General features: G+C 39.4%; 2 protein-coding genes across 8 annotated transcripts in view; one reads left to right on the plus strand and one right to left on the minus strand.

Moving 5' to 3' along the window:
* Positions 1 to 1,877: 1,877 nt before the first annotated feature.
* On the minus strand, positions 1,878 to 8,457 carry LOC117342845. Of its 6 annotated transcripts, none has more exons than XR_004535911.1 (3): positions 8,029 to 8,175; positions 5,172 to 6,214; positions 1,878 to 5,138 (listed from the first exon to the last, which is right to left on the minus strand). XR_004535911.1 is itself a non-coding variant. In XM_033905121.1 (3 exons), exon 2 carries the CDS (start codon positions 6,170 to 6,172, stop codon positions 5,222 to 5,224), a length of 951 nt encoding a protein of 316 aa, XP_033761012.1. In that variant the 5' UTR covers positions 6,173 to 6,214; positions 8,029 to 8,175; the 3' UTR covers positions 1,878 to 4,940; positions 5,205 to 5,221. The 6 variants fall into 6 exon arrangements, 5 of the variants coding, with proteins under 5 accessions (XP_033761012.1, XP_033761011.1, XP_033761010.1 ...); XM_033905121.1 differs by having other exon boundaries at positions 1,878 to 4,940; positions 5,205 to 6,214; XM_033905120.1 differs by having other exon boundaries at positions 1,878 to 5,171; positions 5,205 to 6,214.
* LOC117342844 overlaps positions 8,177 to 20,153 on the plus strand; it is a 28,419-nt gene continuing 16,442 nt past the window's right edge. The window contains exon 1 of one of the 2 annotated variants that reach the window (XM_033905112.1): positions 8,177 to 8,252. The gene's annotated coding sequence lies outside the window, so the exon portion shown is untranslated. Of the gene's footprint in view, positions 8,253 to 12,239; positions 12,351 to 20,153 lie in introns of those variants that run through there. The other variant, XM_033905113.1, reaches the window with a different exon arrangement.

The raw sequence follows: 20,153 nt of genomic DNA on the forward strand, positions 1-20,153 counted from the left end.
TTTGGAGGGCCCACAATCATCAGACGATGACTCGTGGTTATTGGAAAATGTTATTTGAAAGGGAAAGCTGAGCCAGGTAAATGATGGAGCAACACCACAACATCACGGTATACGAGATAAATAAGAGAATTAGCAGGAATCGCTGTAACCATGGTAACATTATTTATCTACTGTCAGCTCTCTATTTTGTGACCATTGATAGTAAGAAGGACAAGTAATATCGATGGTGTACAGCATACAGTACAATACAATATTTGTACCGGTATTACCAGTATTCATCAATATAAGATATAATAAAATATTTCAATTACTTTTTCCCTATAAAGTTAATGTATAATTTCAGCAAACCTAACTAGCTATGTGGACAAACAGCTGACAAAATGTTATTCATTAGATGAGAACCCGCTCAGTGGATCATTCTGTAAAACAAGGGCTTTGGTTTGGAAAGTCATCAATATTATAGATAAAAATTGATATAGTGCTAATATTAAAGACCGTAGTAGAGAAATTAATAACATAACATCTTTAATTTATTTATTTGTTCATTTATTTTACACGCACTTCTTTTTATAATTAAAAAAATATCAATTGGACGCTGATTTTGTTCTCTGCAGTGAATATGGGTGTTTTTTTATTTGTTATATTAATGTATAAAACTAATTGTTCGAAATATATGATCTACTTGTAATTCGTTGCTCAATATTACAAGGACCAGATTCTGTTAATTTGTGATATCTGAGTGTGTCGGGACAATATCACAGGGATCTGTTAATTTGTGACATCTCAGTGTGTCGGGACAATATCACAGGGATCTGTTAATTTGTGATATCTCAGTGTGTCGGGACAATATCACAGGGATATGTTTGATTGTGATACAGTGTGTCGGGACAATGTCACAGGGATCTGTTAATTTGTGATATCTCAGTGTGTCGGGACAATATCACAGGGATCTGTTAATTTGTTAAACATCAGTGTGTTCGGACCTACACGTATATCTATTTATAACTATTAGAAGCTGCAAATAGTTTGATCAACATTCGGTAAAAACGACAGGCCTAATTATATTTTTTCCTCAAGTCTAGACTATGAATGACACACCGGAATCAGTGTAAAACCTCATATTGATTGCCCCTTTAGCAGTTGTACTGATCGGCCTCCATATAATTATGACGACATCCTGATATAGGGAACAATGACATGTACAGCCTGATAAATGCCACTTCTGTTTGGTATAATGTTATTTTTTCTTTTTAAATAAACATAAGTAGTGAACAGAGTCGTAGATTAAAAGAGAAAATGTGGACGAATTCTTTAACCGACTTATTTAACCATGTAATTTACCTTAGAACTAATATGTCTAATAAAGATAAGTTATCGAGTCCACCATATAACGTACGTAGTGATGCGAGATTGGTCTGAAATATAAATTAGCGAAACTTTACCAGGTCAATAGACAGAACTGAAACGTCAACAAATTACAAACGTTATCTTAAGGAGAAGACGGACAATACGTGTTTAAACTAATGGCTGATCCCACTTATAACATTTGCAAATAAAATACTTGTAGATAAATCTATTAAAGGAAATCTATCAGAAGATTTTCTACACGCTGGCTACTGGTTTGAAACAACTTGTCACGTGGAGCCATCATACCAAGATGCTTCGCTTACTTTTAGTTTCCGAACAGTTGGCGTAGACACAAACTGTAATGATATTTTTTCACTTACTGAGTTAACCCTACCCAATAAATACTCAATATGTTATTTTCAAATTGTCGATGGAGTTATGTCCCTTCAGTTCACAATCCGGTACTACATTTTCCCAAACGTATTAGCAGGCACGAGTAGTCATGTAAACGTTACAAGAGAATAAACACATTTTGATTGTTTGATAATTTTATTTATCAACTACACAATCGTACACAAGGTTTTCAATTTGAAACAAAGTTACAATTTCCTGTTTCGATCCTGTTAAGTAAACACACATCTCATAACTACATACAAAAATACAATTAAGTGTTATCTGCAGGTCTTCTTATTAACAAATTAATATCTTTTAGACGATTCAAAAGTAGCGTTGGTAGGATTCAATGTTAGAAACTTAACCATTAAATTGCATTATTAGAACAAAACGAAATGTCTAGGAATTAAAACGGAAAGAAAATTACTATATATGGTAGACACAGGTACTAAAAAAGAGATTTGATATTAAAAAAATTCCAAGCTTAGTAAAATAATCAAAACACAGCACTGAAGTCCCCCTAAACGAAACTAGTCTTCATAATTTATATCTCTTGTCATTCGAAAAAATATTATGATACTATGTCATAGAATACTTTTTATCGACAAATTGCTTCATAGACCAGTAGACAAGGAGTGAAGAAACTTTGCCCCCCCCCCCCCCCCCCCCAGCAGACATTTCTAAGAGTTTAAAAAAAATCGTCCTTGAATTAAAAGTTCTGCCATTCTTATTCGTGTACCTTACGACTACAATTACGGGTTAAAATGTTCCCAGGTTGAGCAACTTATACAAAAAGTGAGCACATCCAACTACAACACAGACGTACAATATCACAGATTAGATTGGTTTAAATTCGCGTAATCGTTAAAAAACACAAATATCAAAATTATTATCATCTTAAGCAAAAATACAAATACAAAACAACAACTTAGACAGTGTTACACAATATGAAAATAATAAAATTAAAAATTGCACTTTCGACTAAATGAAAAATACTTTTAAGAAATAAAAGTCATGATTCCAACACGCATGTTAATATGCATGTAAGTACAACGTCACTATTGTACTGGTGAGCTAGCTGATACAGGTGTCCTCGAGTTTAATCCTTTAACTACTGTATGTCTAATATAAGTTCTATACGACTATAGAAGGTTGATTGTGTACTATTGCTAAGTAAATGTAGTTTATATAATCAGTAAAGCTTTTTTTATAACGATACTGCATTTCACCGTATTGACGCAATACATCGAGAATAATATTTATCTCGAAGCTGTTCATGGTCCGATGATGTCTACAAAACAATAAGCGTTGCTATAGTGTTGTATTACGTCATAACTCTAGCCGCCCCTTTATAAAACCACAACACTTTGATTGAGTATAATGATAACTTTAACAATGATAAAAGATAACATCACTCTGATTGAATATAAAAATGTCGTAGAGTACATTACAACTACAGTCAATATATAGGTTCTTTAAGCGTTAAAATCTGATTCCAAATATTCGCACAAGTGCCTTTTTGATGTGAAAAACATAAGTACATTGTATTGTAACGACAGAATTATCTATTAATAGTAAAAATACCAGAAATGAATAATTTATCTCAATGATGCATATATCCATAAGTGACGAGGTTAAACAACATTTAATGAAGTCATTGCGAGCATCAATATCAACCATAAAAATACACAATACAAAAGTTAATATCTTTTTAAAGAGGGGAGATCTATAAGAAAATATACACTATTGAATGCTGCAAATACATATTAATTCGAAAAAACACCTATTTTAGACTCTTAGGAGAGAAAGAAACTAGAAATAACAGAAATCCACAATTCACGTGTATTGCAGGACGTATTGCATTACGGTTACGCGTGGGAGTAGGGGGTGTAATGCATATAAAAATATGAGACGGGGCAAATGATTATCTACTTTCGCAGACAAAACTATCCCAAGACTATCTCTGGTACAATAATCTGTGCAAACAAGATCTATATCTACACTAATACACGAACAAGCAATGCTCTGAGATGTTGCTCAAATCAACCACTTCCGTTAATCGGGGGAAGTACTAAATTGCATTCGGTTCACTTCCGATTCGGCATCCCTCATTCGTGCTGGCAAGCACTACCGGAAAACATCCAGTTATAAAACTCGACGTTTTCCGAAAATTTCCAAGATTATTGAGTTAAAAATTGCTTTAAAAAACTTCAAATGATTTAGTGAACTAACGAATTTGAAATCTGCCAGGTATTGAAAATATACCACTCTCAATGAAAACGTTATTATTAATCGAATATTTGTTAACATGTTGCTAATGCCTTATTAAATCTACGCCCGAAAAAGCAATATACGACCTATTGTCATAACGACAGTCATTGGTTACGACAAACATAACATCACAGTACAAACACGATAAAATATCCACGATAGTTCGTCTCACACTAGGCTATTTCATGTTCCACCGGAAAATGGGAGTTTGAAAAGAAAATGATTCTACTCCTTCACCAAAGCAAAAGCTAACAGCAAAAGAATATTAAATTCAAAACAAAATCCACGCAGACGACATTTAACGTACGACTGTAGACAAAACCATTAACACCAAATGGTTATTATAAACAAAAGCACCATCTCAAGCCTCGCAGCATCCACGAAATGTTTGGTAAGAAAAGGTTAACTATAATGTTGGTATCCATAACCACGACTCGATATGGTGTTGGTGAGATCAGGATACTGACCCGAATGGAGACATGTTCTAGTGAGCTGCTGACCCCAATGGAGACATGTTCTAGTGAGATACTGACCCCAATGGAGACATGTTCTAGTGAGATACTGACCCCGATGGAGACATGTTCTAGTGAGCTGCTGACCCCAATGGAGACATGTTCTAGTGAGATACTGACCCCAATGGAGACATGTTCTAGTGAGCTGCTGACCCCAATGGAGACATGTTCTAGTGAGATACTGACCCCAATGGAGACATGTTCTAGTGAGCTGCTGACCCCAATGGAGACATGTTCTAGTGAGATACTGACCCCAATGGAGACATGTTCTAGTGAGATACTGACCTCAATGGAGCCATGTTCTAGTGAGATACTGACCCCAATGGAGACATGTTCTAGTGAGATACTGACCCCAATGGAGACATGTTCTAGTGAGATACTGACCCCAATGGAGACATGTTCTAGTGAGCTGCTGACCCCAATGGAGACATGTTCTAGTGAGATACTGACCCCAATGGAGACATGTTCTAGTGAGATACTGACCCCAATGGAGCCATGTTCTAGTGAGCTGCTGACCCCAATGGAGACATGTTCTAGTGAGATACTGACCCCAATGGAGACATGTTCTAGTGAGATACTGACCCCAATGGAGACATGTTCTAGTGAGATACTGACCCCAATGGAGACATGTTCTAGTGAGATGCTGACCCCAATGGAGACATGTTCTAGTGAGCTGCTGACCCCAATGGAGCCATGTTCTAGCGAGCTGCTGTCATCGCAATGGTTCTGCTGCCTTGTTCAGCGAATACTGACGCCATCTGTCCGCGATGGGCTTTCATATTTCTCTTCGCCGAGGACGAGTTAGCCCGGGGGACGGGGCGGGGATCGGACGGAAGTTTGTTGATGTCATGCATCAGACGAGACATGCGCCCACCCTTCGCCATACTGGCGTTATCCTGCCCGTCGCCTTTTACCTTCGGAACAGGTTTGGCAGACAAAGGCATTTTACCGTATTGTGTAAACATATCGTTCACTCGCCCACCTTTCGCCATGTCGGCCGTTTCTTGTGCCTCACGTTTCACACGAGGCTCTGGACGACCACTGATAGGCCCGACAGCGAACTTTGTCAGGATCTTGTTCATCGACTTCCCTTCCTTTTCTGCAGTATCACGGGCTTCCCCCTTCACGCGAGGTGCAGGTCTCGCAGACTGTGGTAACTTACGTGGATCATGCATCAGCTTATTCATATTTCCACCCTTGTGTGCCTCGGCAGCTTCTTCCGCTTCCGCTTTGATACGTGGTGCAGCGCGTGCAGATCTTGGCAGTTTGCCATAATTTGCAAATAGTGAAGCTGTTCCACTTCCAGAGTGAGCATTAGCGATATCCCTGGCTTCTGGTTTCACGCGCTCGACACGTGACGATACCGGAGGAGGTCCCCCTTGGCCCCCAAGGAGGCTGGACACCATACCATTTCTCCCTAGCTGATAGTTATCCATTGCTTCGCCAGTCTGACATCTCGGCTCGCGCTGTGGTTGACGTATGACTTTGGGTTCTCCAGACCCGAACAGCTCGAGAGAGCCACGTGCTTTACATGCGAACTCTTCAGCTTCCGGTTTAACACGCGCGACTGGGCGTGGTGACGTGTATCCGGGATCATAACCTGGGTATGCGGTGACATCCTTCGGTTTGTTGTCATTGAAGAGACGCATGATTCAAGGGTCGGAAATAGAAATTGAGATGCGTCTTTAAACCTGAAACAATAAAACGGTAAAAAAACTAAATATTTGCACAAAAATAGTTATGTATTATATCAAAATGTTTGCTGACATGAAGTTTCTTACAATCACCAATAATTTGCTGTAGATGCTATCTGTTTCTTCTATAGAATTACTTAGTGGTAAGATGTAGCATGGGATAATTCTAAGTCACGCAAATGACCAAACATGAAAAATAGCCAAGCTGTTGTGCTCATAAGTGGCTATAGCATAGGGTAGGAGCATTTGTTTAATCGGATTTTCCTTTATGTACGTATAAAAGTTTATTTTGTTTTGACATTGAAATTCATATAGCGGCTATAAATAATATTACACAAATATGGCATAAAGGGAGGCATTTCAATCCATAAAATGCTCCTACATTTTGTATATCATACTGATCGTTGTTAAACTGGTGAGTTTGTGGCCTTTTTTCATAAGTTTGCATGTTTTACCCCAAACTCAGCGGTTGAACACTTTTTTTCTTCTAAAAGCAGTCTTCTTGCCATTTCTAAAGTTCTCTATAGTGTCTAATAAGAGCATTTTTGATGTTTGAAAAACATCCTTGCATGGCATATTTTTGTGATATCTAGTTTGTGGAAATATATGTGATACAAATGAGCTAATTTCTAGTATGCCCCCCCCCCCCCCCCCCCCCTGAAACGTGCATTTTTCGTATGTTTTGTTGAAATTCATGCTGTGTTTCTGTCCTGTTCTCATTATGAACTCAATCAACTTCACAAATTATCATCAATTTATCGAATCTATGTGATGAAGTTAAGTAAAATTTACCAGGGTACGTAGTGCAGACGACCGACACACAGGTCTGAGGATTGATATACAGTATAAAAGTCGGAATGTTCCGGATGTACAAGATACAGTTTTTATCGTTGCCTTCAAGAAAACATTATCGGTTCGAAAATTTATCGAAATGAATATAAAAATTCGTGTTTACCCCCCTTTTTTAGATTTTGGATGTCAATCAAAAAGTAGGGGGGGGGGCAAAAAGATATGTTTGCAACCCCCCCCTCCCACTGTTAAAAGTGTGTGTGTGTGTGTGTGTGTGTGTGTGTGTGTGTGTGTGTGTGTGTGTGTGTGTGTGTGTGTGTGTGTGGGGGGGGGGGGGGGGGGGGGGGGGGGGGGGGGGGGGGGGGGCAATTGCCCTGTGCCGCCCCCCCCCCCCCAGCTTCCTACGCCGCTGTAGGTCATTCAGTTCATCTAATCCAATCAGTTCGCGGACATAAAGCTAAAGTTCGTAAAAGGAAAGTGTTGAATTCAATTTCTACAATGATTTACATGTTGAGTGCTTTGAAACAATCATCGAAATATCTCCTCCGCCGATAATCCACAATTTACGAACTAGTCTCAAATTGGATCATTACCTAGCACATTTATTGTATATCTACTATATCTGGCCAAATAGAAGCAGGAAGTTCGCCTGTTCGACACCCTGTGTTATCTCATTGGTACATGCTACGTATTTTATTTTACGTACTAGTCTACCTAACATAGAAAATTGCTAAATGTCTGCCACATCATCGCTATTTATACAATAATGAATATAACGTAGACCAATATAGATCTACGTAACATATTGTACCACAAAAGTTCAATATATATATATGTATCTATGTGTGTTTAAGTATCAATATGATTCTTTATGAAGAGATATATTTGGTATCAAACATTTTGGCCTAGTGTACCGAAATGCCCCCTTATTGGGCCCCTAACGGTAAACGTAACGACGCAGACACAATTAATCCAATATCACGTCGATTTTAACGCATTCCAGAAGACGCAATCGATCTTACCCTGAAATATACGATTGTCTGCAACTTATGTACGCAGTAAGTTTGTCCACAGTACTTCAAATCATACTTAATTATCGAAAATCCGTTATCATCTCGCACCTGTAACCACGGTAAACAAGATCTATGACTTCCGGTTCTGCCTCAGTTTGGAATGTACTTCCGTTTGCCGCCGGTGTTGGATGTTTTGAAACTCACCTGTTCGATCTTCAAGTGTCCTGACTGCGGTAAGTGATTTTTATGCGTAAAAACTTGTACCAGTCATATTTATGGATAAAACATTATCAATGGAGAGGCATGGGATGTATTGTTTACCGAGTTTACGCACGATCTCCTCATTTCAGTCGAATTTCCCTCTCTCCCTGAGGTGTATCAACATGAATCACAGAGGCTCCCAACGGGGAATTATGTCACCGTAGCCGTCTAATATTTATTATTGTCTGAATGACGGACAATTGATGTTGACCCACTGACACATGACCCTTAGCTTTATTGTCTAATTGTCTCGTGAATGACCTCGTTCCGCATGATTGATACCGATGATGCGTATACACTGAAGTAGCTAAAGCCTGTGTACAAATAATCGCAATATGCGACGGTACAAACAAAGCAGATGTTTTTTGTAGATAATCTACTCGACGAGAACAAATATTGAAAATGGATCAAAGGACCGATGTTATATAAAATGCTGATTTATTTCGTTATTGTGTTGTGTTGCTGGCTGTTATCAATCAAATTAATGAACATGAATCAACAGACAACACGTGAGCTGTAATACGTCATTGTTACGATGTTGTAATTGAAACATGTTCAGTCTGAAACGTCTACATGTATATGTCAATTTGTACACTTTATATTGCAACTTATACTGTATAGAATGTCAAATTCGATGTGTGTATGACAACTATATATAGTACTCTGGTGGAAATATTATAGTATTCTATTTTGGTTTCAGATTGAAGTAATATAATATGATTCTAATCTAGGAGATTTAATTTAGTTACTAACTTTCAGATGCACCGGTAAGAGTTTCCTTGCTAGGTTTCTGATCCCTGCTGTTTTAATTTGCCATGTTTTATCAGCGATTGACCATTATAATTTATTGTATGTGTACAGTGATACTTCCTCCAGCGTGGCTCGTCAAATCACATCTGTAATCTATTACCGTAGATTTGCTTGGCTTCCTGGTATGAGCGTTGATAAAAGTAGAGAAATACGGTTGTAAAGTAAACACAATTTGAAGTATTGTTCGTTTGTTGTGCTTGTGTATTCCGTACTTTACAACTCGAATTAATTAAGGTATACAGAACAGCAATGCGAAAGTTTCCTTGATCCGAAGGCCTCGCTTACCCAAATTTGCTTTAAAATAGTAACAGACGTCCGTCATAAAACTGATGAAACCGTCGGTTATTCGAAAGCCTGGTTATTCAAACAGTCCCCCAATATTCGGAAAACAAATCACCGAAATATCGACCACGGGGATTATAGATGCTATAAACACCGAACATCTAGCTGTCGGAAAGTCAAAGTGTGGTGTCAGTGCCTGAGTAAACTCGGTCTGTCCACTACCCTGACACCAGACTTTGACCTAAACCAGGCATCTAGATGTCAGAATGTCCAGAGTAAACTCGGTCTGCCCACTACCCTGACACCAGACTTTGACCTAAACCAGACATCTAGATGTCAGAATGTCCAGAGTAAACTCGGTCTGTCCACTACCCTGACACCAGACTTTGACCTAAACCAGGCATCTAGATGTCAGAATGTCCAGAGTAAACTCGGTCTGTCCACTACCCTGACACCAGACTTTGACCTAAACCAGACATCTAGATGTCAGAATGTCCAGAGTAAACTCGGTCTGTCCACTACCCTGACACCAGACTTTGACCTAAACCAGACATCTAGATGTCAGAATGTCCAGAGTAAACTCGGTCTGTCCCCTACCCTGACACCAGACTTTGACCCAAACCAGACATCTAGATGTCAGAATGTCCAGAGTAATCTCGGTCTGTCCCCTACCCTGACACCAGACTTTGACCTAAACCAGACATCTAGATGTCAGAATGTCCAGAGTAAACTCGGTCTGTCCCCTACCCTGACACCAGACTTTGACCTAAACCAGGCATCTAGCTGTCAGAATGTCCAGAGTAAACTCGGTCTGTCCCCTACCCTGACACCAGACTTTGACCCAAACCAGGCATCTAGCTGTCAGAATATCCAGAGTAAACTCGGTCTGTCCCCTACCCTGACACCAGACTTTGACCCAAACCAGACATCTAGATGTCAGAATGTCCAGAGTAAACTTGGTCTGTCCCCTACCCTGACACCAGACTTTGACCCAAACCAGACATCTAGATGTCAGAATGTCCAGAGTAAACTCGGTCTGTCCCCTATACCCTGACACCAGACTTTGACCCAAACCAGACATCTAGATGTCAGAATGTCCAGAGTAAACTCGGGCTACTCCGCCGACAGTATACACAACATATCAAAATAATATATAAAATGACAGAAATGTTATGTATCTATAAATAACATCTAGATCTAGTATTCAAATGAAAAAAAAAGGATATCTGCGTCCTAAATGTGATTGTTCTTTAGAGTATAAGAATGAAAGTTACGATTCAAATCTCCGGGATTATTATCCATTTTAAAATTGAAGTGAGATTGAAGAAATAGATAAATTACTATTATAAGCTCAAACTTTTGGAGTGTACATATTCGTTTTGAATTGATATCACAACGGGTTACTGTTTTAGTTCGAACACCTTACCTAATGGTAACTATTAACTGACGTAATGCTATAATACGTAATGTTAAACCCCGGATCTCATTCTCATAAGTAATTACGATCGAAAGCCCACCCACGGGGGGTCGATATTTATAAACTCGTCAGCAGAGTTGGGCCATGTACTTTAACAAGTGGCAGTAATTGTTGGATAGACTGTTGGTACACAGACAATAATAGTACTGAGCATAGCAATTTACTTACTTATTTTTTTAAACATCCGACATCGGTTATTACAATACATCATTTGGTTGTGCATGTAAGTACATTGTAATAACTACGTGTACGTGTTATATCGGTCTGTTTAAACTTGTACCATGATGTTAGGCAATTAAGTTCCAGCATTTCAGTAATAATACGGTAATTACAATTATCGTTAATGAATTTATTTCAAGCATAGACAAAGATATTTAGAATTCTATTAAGATTACTAGCACGTCACACGTGTATTGTCATGACCGTTTTCATACTGTATACATACTATACGGCAAGTGAGATATGCATTTCAATTAGATGATTAAAATTCTGGTGAATAGAATTGTTTCTATTGCTGAAACATCCCTTCAGTTGTAACTGAATTACCGTGTTAGCATGTCCGGAATATGTTTTTTCTATTAAGGCCTAATCAATTTTGATTGATTATATGCGAAAATGAGTGATTTATTGTATGTAGGTGTCGGAACTACCGTTTGATGAGAGGACATTCACCGGTAATACCATCAGTCAGGTTAACACATATTGGAATTAATATTCCATTGGTATATCTTTCCTGGCAGCATGGGGAATGATTTTAGGAATCGGGACGAAATATGGTAGAAATATAATATCCATCTTAAATCTTATCAATATTCTGTGTAAAGTTACATGTATTTTCTATTCGTTATTAGACTGAACTTCAAGCCACGTGCGCGGGATGTCCACGAAATCGTTTTTGAAATCCGTCAGGTATCGGCAGATTCCGAGAGAGGTATCGGAATCGGCCGGAGCTAACCGATTGTCATCACTGATGGCTGGCGATAAATACGGTTCGGTGATCGTGTATCTCTTTGTTAACATTTGAGTATCTGACGAATGTCCCGACAAAGCTTCCGTGACAGCAGAACAAGGCCTTAATGTCATCCCATTATAGCTTCATATCACCATATGTAGATGTTATAGGTTATTGGAGCTAAACTAACCACTTTATAGCGCGATAAATACGGATTTCTGTATTACACAGATCACGGAAGGGAACAGAATACAAAACAACATTGTCAATTAAACGTTAACAACTCATTGTAAAAATAACCTTTGTTCTCAAACATCATTTGTTTATAAATATTTTAACCGTAGATTTTATTGTCCGACCTATTTCCTCGCCCGACGGAACACTGGGCACTCCTCCTGTATATCCCATACACACACAGGTAAACATGTATATATACATGTATATATATAGCTACCTACAGTAAGTGTTGTACAGACGTCTCGGCAGTTCTCGGGAGAGACGGACGTGTGTAATCAGTCTAATGAGGATATATATATATACCTGATATAGGTAAGTTATTAATTACCAACATGTATATATATACACACATGTCTTTCTAATCCCCATTGATTCGTTTCACTTTTCAAACATCAACACATCTTTCGATTTCATGGATATTAGATCGAAAACCGACATTACGTATATATGTAGTAGTCTTGTGTGCAGTTGACACCAATGTCTACATGCAATCCAGCCTGTGCTCATTCTAATGGCCAAGATATTGTTTGTGATACTGTAATGATATACTCTATAGATGTACGAGACGAAATCGGAGACGTGCATTTCGGTACTGTTTATATACATGATAAGTCACGTGTCCACATGCACGTGTGGATATAACAATGCATGTCGAGTCATTTGGTATCCCTCTAGTAGTTATAATGTACTGTCGTTGTGTTGTAGCACATGAAGGCTATGGTTGGGGGGAGGGGGTGTCAAAGGAACTAGTTTTATCTTCGGACGTGTACCTGATAACCTACATGTAGCACAGTTAGTGAGTATGTAGTGATCCATAGTAACTCCCCCCCCCCCCCCTCCCCCTCCACCGGTGAATCCGTTAGTATACCACCGGATTTAATTTGTGGTTAATTATGATAAGATATTATCATCATGTCTTGATAATTATGATAACGATATGAAAGGGTTGACCATCAAGGAAATATACACTGTATACTGACCATCAAGGATTTCCTTGAAGACAATTTACATAAAATGTTATTATAACTCGCATATTTGCAATTCAAATACTTCATTATATATTCCACTTCATTCTTGAAATATGATTACATGTATGTCCCAACTTTATACGGAAACATTTGTAAGGACATGTCAACTAGTTCGTAAATATAACAAGACCGATGTGTTCGCCCCCGGTTATGTCTGGTAATATGTTATAGACTTACAGCTGTACTATCACAGTGTACAATCTGTTGTTGACTCTGTAATATAACATTCTCTGTAACACTTCCCCAATGGAAGTGCACTAGGTCGCGTTACCACAGGTCGTGTACACAGGGCTTCGTGCAAATCACAAGGGAACGTGTCAAGCCCCTGTGGTGCAAATCTTAGGGTCCCTATGGTACAAATCACAGGGGAACGTGTCAATTTCCGTGGTAAAGATCACAGGGGAAAGTGTCAAGCCCATCTGGTACTATTATATTGCTTACATAATCTATCTATATAGGTTGGGAATCGGTGCAAAGTCCCTCAAATAAACCATTCGTTGGTGGGGGTTCACATCTTACCCAGTAGAACTGTCAGTCACGTGTACCCACTAGCCCGAGTTTTCTCTGGCCCTGTCACCATGCCTACACCAGACATGGTGACAGGGCCAGAGAAAACTCGGGCTAGTGTACCCACGTGCATGGTGATTGTTTATATCCATATATTCCGCGTTGACACATACATGTATGCTAGTAATTAATTCTAGGCGGGTTAAGGTTTGCTTGTTTACGTTGACGAGATGTCAGAGATGGGGTATACACACACCCACTATCCTTCTCTGCTCTTATGAAACGTCCCGAGTTACCGACCGCTAACGACCTCCCCCAGTTCACTTCTAAACCGAAAGTCTCTAAATGCACTGTATACATATACGTAATTTACGTATCGCATGCAAGTTATAAGTTTCTCCGGTGACACAATAGTATCAGATAACCAAACAATGTCTGATCTGCATCTATGTTGTAAACATGTTTGGAATATCTCCCTATAATCCTACCCCAGTCAAACATCTGTATGCATACATAGAATGCCATCAATTCATTCTTTCACGCTCCAATGAAAACGAAAAGTGCAGATAAACGTTCCAGTGTGTTTCTATCTCCTGGGTCACTTTACAGAGAAAATATTACATAGAAATAATTTTCATGTTTATTCAACTGTGACAACTTTACCATCTATCAAAATCATTCAGTCGTATATATGTATCATCCTGATTGCCATAGTTTACGTATGAAGATGATATTTAGTACGAATGGTTGCCTGTAATAGCCTTGTTATAGGTTACCAACATACATACATAATTTAACCTCAATACGATATGATTTGTCACGAAGAGTTTATATACAATTTTAATTCAGTTTTTATCATGACTAGGGCGATCTAATAAATATCATGACAATTTTTATCGCTCTTGGTAACGTCTGAAACGATAATATTTCAACATTATTTATTACAATGACAATAGATAAATTGTATTTTCACCTCGCTGTATTATATTAGGAATGTATCCCTGTGTGTCTGAGGTAAACAACCCGACATTCAAACACTGGGACGAGTCTAAGCTTATTGAAATTAGAATCACGGGCTGAGGCTTTTACAACACGCCGAGGGCTAGGATGTGTCATAGCGTCGTCATCGGTATAGAAAACAATGTATACACTAAATAGCCCTTAACCACACGTAAACTTCCTGTACAAACTTTATATTTTATAGATATACAGGTATCACATATGGACACGAGATTTAACACTGAATTCTAACCGGTGATATACATTTTACAAGCTCCAGGCGTTGTGTGCTTTACTGAAGCTGATAAGTTCTGTCTCCGTGTGTACATAACTACATAATGTCATCCCGTCTCGTCTGAGTATCCGACCCTGTCGTGTAGCTCTGAAAATTAATCTTGCCTGGTCGCGGAACTAAGACTATGAATGATGAGATACATTTTCGTTGATCTGGGGACGTTAAAATTCAAATCGCGTGATCAACATTTCATGACAGTGTAACTGAAGCTACCATCGTCGTTAAAATATGTTATAGTGCACTATATATAGCTGACAATGGGCACAACTCAACACCAAAACACAACGTAATGTAATCAGTCCAGCTAACATTGGGCAAGGCGCTCCACTCTCACCGTTCCTCTATAACAACTTATTTAACTAGGCCTAAGACAAGGTGCTCCACTCTCACCGTTCCTCTATAACAACTTATTTAACTAGGCCCTAAGACAAGGTGCTCCACTCTCACCGTTCCTCTATAACAACTTATTTAACTAGGCCTAAGACAGGGTGCTCCACTCTCGCCGTTCCTCTATAACAACTTATTTAACTAGGCCTAATACAATGTGCTCCACTCTCACCGTTCCTCTATAACAACTTATTTAACTAGGCCTAAGACAAGGTGCTCCACTCTCACCGTTCCTCTATAACAACTTATTTAACTAGGCCTAAGACAAGGTGCTCCACTCTCACCGTTCCTCTATAACAACTTATTTAACTAGGCCTAAGACAAGGTGCTCCACTCTCACCGTTCCTCTATAACAACTTATTTAACTAGGCCTAAGACAAGGTGCTCCACTCTCACCGTTCCTCTATGACAACTTATTTAACTAGGCCTAAGACAGGGTGCTCCATTCTCACCGTTCCTCTATAACAACTTATTTAACTAGGCCTAAGACAGGGCGCTCCCCTCTCACCGTTCCTCTATAACAACTTATTTAACTAGGCCTAAGACAAAGTGCTCCACTCTCACCGTTCCTCTATGACAACTTATTTAACTAGGCCTAAGACAAGGTACTCCACTCTCACCGTTCCTCTATAACAACTTATTTAACTAGGCCTAAGACAAAGTGCTCCACTCTTACCGTTCCTCTATAACAACTTATTTAACTAGGCCTAAGACAAAGTGCTCCACTCTCACCGTTCCTCTATGACAACTTATTTAACTAGGCCTAAGACAAGGTACTCCACTCTCACCGTTCCTCTATAACAACTTATTTAACTAGGCCTAAGACAAAGTGCTCCACTCTCACCGTTCCTCTATAACAACTTATTTAACTAGGCCTAAGACAAAGTGCTCCACTCTCACCGTTCCTCTATGACAACTTATTTAACTAGGCCTAAGACAAGGTGCCCCACTCTCACCGTTCCTCTATAACAACTTATTTAACTAGGCCTAAGACAGGGTGCTCCACTCTCACCGTTCCTCTATAACAACTTACTTGACTAGGCCTAAGACAGGGTGCTCCACTCTCGCCGTTTCTCTATAACAACTTACTTGACTAGGCCTAAGACAAGTTGCTCCTTTATACCATATGGTTTTATCTACATTCCGTTAACGAAATCTATATCTCTGCCCAAGACAAGGTGCTCTTTTTAAACCGTATGGTTTTAATAGAAAATGCATAGTACCATTCAAGGTCCTCCACTTTCTTAATTCCTTTTACGAATTTTACCTTGGTATGACACAAGGTGCTCTTTTAAACCGTATGGTTTTAGCTAAACGTTACAGAACACAACGCAACATACTCCACCATTCTTTATCTTTTATACACCCTCCATTGGATTAATGTGACAGTAGACTTGTTTCTGAAGTTTTATTCCTTAATTTAAGAGTCTTAAATTGAACCCATTTTCCTACACGGTTGTAAACGCGATATCCACTTTCCTGCGATAAATGAAACGTCATTTCAAATCGTTACGTTAAAAGCTTTCTCTCTGATTGACTTGAAGGTTGTCAGACTGGCGTATTTAACTGATAACCAATTCCATCGGAACATTTGGTTTTTCCTACCGACATACTTAGACGATCTAGACTTATCTTGGGGGTATACTGACTCAGTGTATAGAGATCGGCTAATATAGAATCCGAATGATATCTATAGAAGTAGATTATAATTAATTCATCGCACGAAATATCACACAAAGCCGTGTATCGTGTATAAAATGGTTTCCGTCTATAACCATTCAAACTGTGTTAGTGAAGTTATATGTAATACGAGAATCAGTCGATTTGTACAGACAAGATATTTACACGATCAGCGACCGAGAAGCCACACAAACACAACTCACTCAATATTCACCCGATCTACTCAAAGTGGCCCACTAAAACTGGAATATTTACAGAAGTGTTTTTTTCTTATCGGGACAGAATCTAGGTCTAGGTATATTGTTAATTTTGCCAATGAAGTCACCGAAAAACAGAAAATCTTTTTATCTTGTATTTTTAGCTCACCTGGACCGAAGGTCCGGTGAGCTTATGCCATGGTGCAGCGTCCGTCGTCCGTCCGTCAACATTTGCTTCAAATCGCTACTAGTCAAAAAGTTCTTATTGGATTTTGACCAAATTTGGTCAGAAACATCCTTGGCAGAAGGGGATCAGATTTTGCATAAATGGTGGCTCTGACCCCCAAGGGGCCTGAGGGGCGGGGCCCAATAGGGGAAATTGAGGCAATTCCTTTAAATCGCTACTAGTCATAAAGTTATGAATGGATTTGAACCCAATGTGGTCAGAAACATCCTTTGGGGAAGGGGAACAGATTTTGCATAAATGGTTACCCTGACCCCCAAGGGGCCAAAGGGGCGAGGCCTAATGGGGAAATAGAGGTAATTCCTTTAAATCGCTACTAGTCATAAAGTTATGAATGGATTTGAACCCAATTTGGTCAGAAACATCCTTTGGGGAAGGGGAACAGATTTTGCATAAATGGTGACTCTGACCTCCAAGGGGCCAAAGGGGCGGGGCCTAATGGGGAAATAGAGGTGATTCCTTCAAATCGCTACTAGTCATAAAGTTATGAATGGATTTGAACCCAATTTGGTCAGAAACATCCTTTGGGGAAGGGGAACAGATTTTGCATAAATGGTTACTCTGACCCTCAAGGGGCCAAAGGGGCGGGGCCCATTAGGGGAAATAGAGGTAATTCCTTAAAATCGCTACTAGTCATAAAGTTATGAATGGATTTGAACCCAATTTGGTCAGAAACATCCTTTAGGAAAGGGGAACAGATTTTATATAAATGGTGACTCTGACCCCCAAGGGGCCTGAGGGGCGGGGCCCAATAGGGGAAATTGAGGCAATTCCTTTAAATCGCTACTAGTCATAAAGTTATGAATGGATTTGAACCCAATTTGGTCAGAAACATCCTTTGGGGATGGGGAGCAGATTTTGCATAAATGGTGACTCTGACCCCCAAGGGGCCAAAGGGGCGGGGCCTAATGGGGGAAATAGAGGTAATTCCTTCAAATTGCTACTTGTCATAAAGTTATGAATGGATTTGAACCCAATTTAGTCAGAAGCATTCTTTGGGGAAGGGGAACAGATTTTGCATAAATGGTGACTTTGACCCCCAAGGGGCCAAAGTGGCGGGGCCCCTTATGGGAAATAGAGGTAATTCCTTTAAATCGCTACTAGTCATAAAGTTATGAATGGATTTGAACCCAATTTAGTAAGAAACATCCTTTCGGGAAGGGGAACAGATTTTGCATAAATGGTGACTCTGATCCCTAAGGGGCCAAAGGGGCGGGGCCTAATGGGGAAATAGAGGTAATTCCTTCAAATCACTACTAGTCATAAAGTTATGAATGGATTTGAACCCAATTTGGTCAGAAACATTTTTATGTGAAGGGGAACAGATTTTGCATAAATGGTTACTCTGACCCCCAAAGGACCAAAGGGGCGGGGCCTAATGGGGAAACAGAGGTAATATCTTTAAATCGCTACTTGTCATAAAATTATGAAAAGATTTGAACCGAATTTGGTCAAAAACATCATTGGGGGAAGGGGAACAGATTTTGCATAAATGGTGACTCTGACCCCCAAGGGGCCAAAGGGGCGGGGCCCCATATGGGAAATAGAGGTAATTCCTTTAAATCGCTACTAGTCATAAAGTTATGAATGGTTTTTAACGCAATTTAGTAAGAAACATCCTTTGGGAAATTGGAACAGATTTTGCATAAATGGTGACTCTGACCCCCAAGGGGCCAAAGGGGCGGGGCCCCATATAGGAAATAGAGGTAATTCCTTTAAATCGCTACTAGTCATAAAGTTATGAATGGTTTTTAACGCAATTTAGTAAGAAACATCCTTTGGGAAAGGGGAACAGATTTTGCATAAATGGTGACTCTGACCCCAAGGGGCCAAAGGGGCGGGGCCTAATGGGGAAATAGAGGTAATTCCTTCAAATCGCTACTAGTCATTAAGTTATGAATGGATTTGAACCCAATTTGGTCAGAAACATCCTTTAGGAAAGGGGAACAGATTTTGCATAAATGGTGACTCTGACCCCCAAGGGGCCAAAGGGGCAGGGCCTAATGGGGAAATAGCGGTAATTCCTTCAAATTGCAACTAGTCATAAAGTTATGAATGGATTTATACCCAAATTGGTCAGAAACATTCTTATGTGAAGGGGAACAGATTTTGCATAAATGGTGACTCTGACCCCCGAGGGGCCAAAGAGGCGGGGCCCCATATGGGAAATAGAGGTAATTCCTTTAAATCGCTACTAGTCATAAAGTTATGAATGGATTTGAACCCAATTTAATAAGAAACATCTTTTGGGGAAGGGGAGCAGATTTTGCATAAATGGTGACTCTGACCCCCAAGGGGCCAAAGGGGCGGGGCCTAATTGGGAAATAGAGGTAATTCCTTAAAATCGCTACTAGTCATAAAGTTATGAATGGATTTGAACCCAATTTGGTAAGAAACATTCTTGGGGGAAGGGGAACAGATTTTGCATAAATGGTGACTCTGACCCCCGAGGGGCCAAAGGGGCGGGGCCCCATATAGGAAATAGAGGTAATTCCTTTAAATCACTACTAGTCATAAAGTTATAAATGCATGTTGTAAACTGAGAGAGTCTGGACTTCATTATTTCTTTAAAGCAGTTGGGATCCCCACGCTATAACCATAAATAGCATTGTTTGAGGTTAACAAACAAAAGGAATTGAACATGAACATTATTTTGACATTTGGTCAAATCCAACCAGGTGAGCGATACAGGCCCCATGGGCCTCTTGTTTTATGAAGGATAGGAAATGGAGCCAATTATTCACTCCTTCTGCTAAAAATATGATCCCAATTTCAACC

This window comes from Pecten maximus, chromosome 14 (assembly GCF_902652985.1).
Source record: "Pecten maximus chromosome 14, xPecMax1.1, whole genome shotgun sequence".
Classification (NCBI taxonomy): domain Eukaryota; kingdom Metazoa; phylum Mollusca; class Bivalvia; order Pectinida; family Pectinidae; genus Pecten; species Pecten maximus.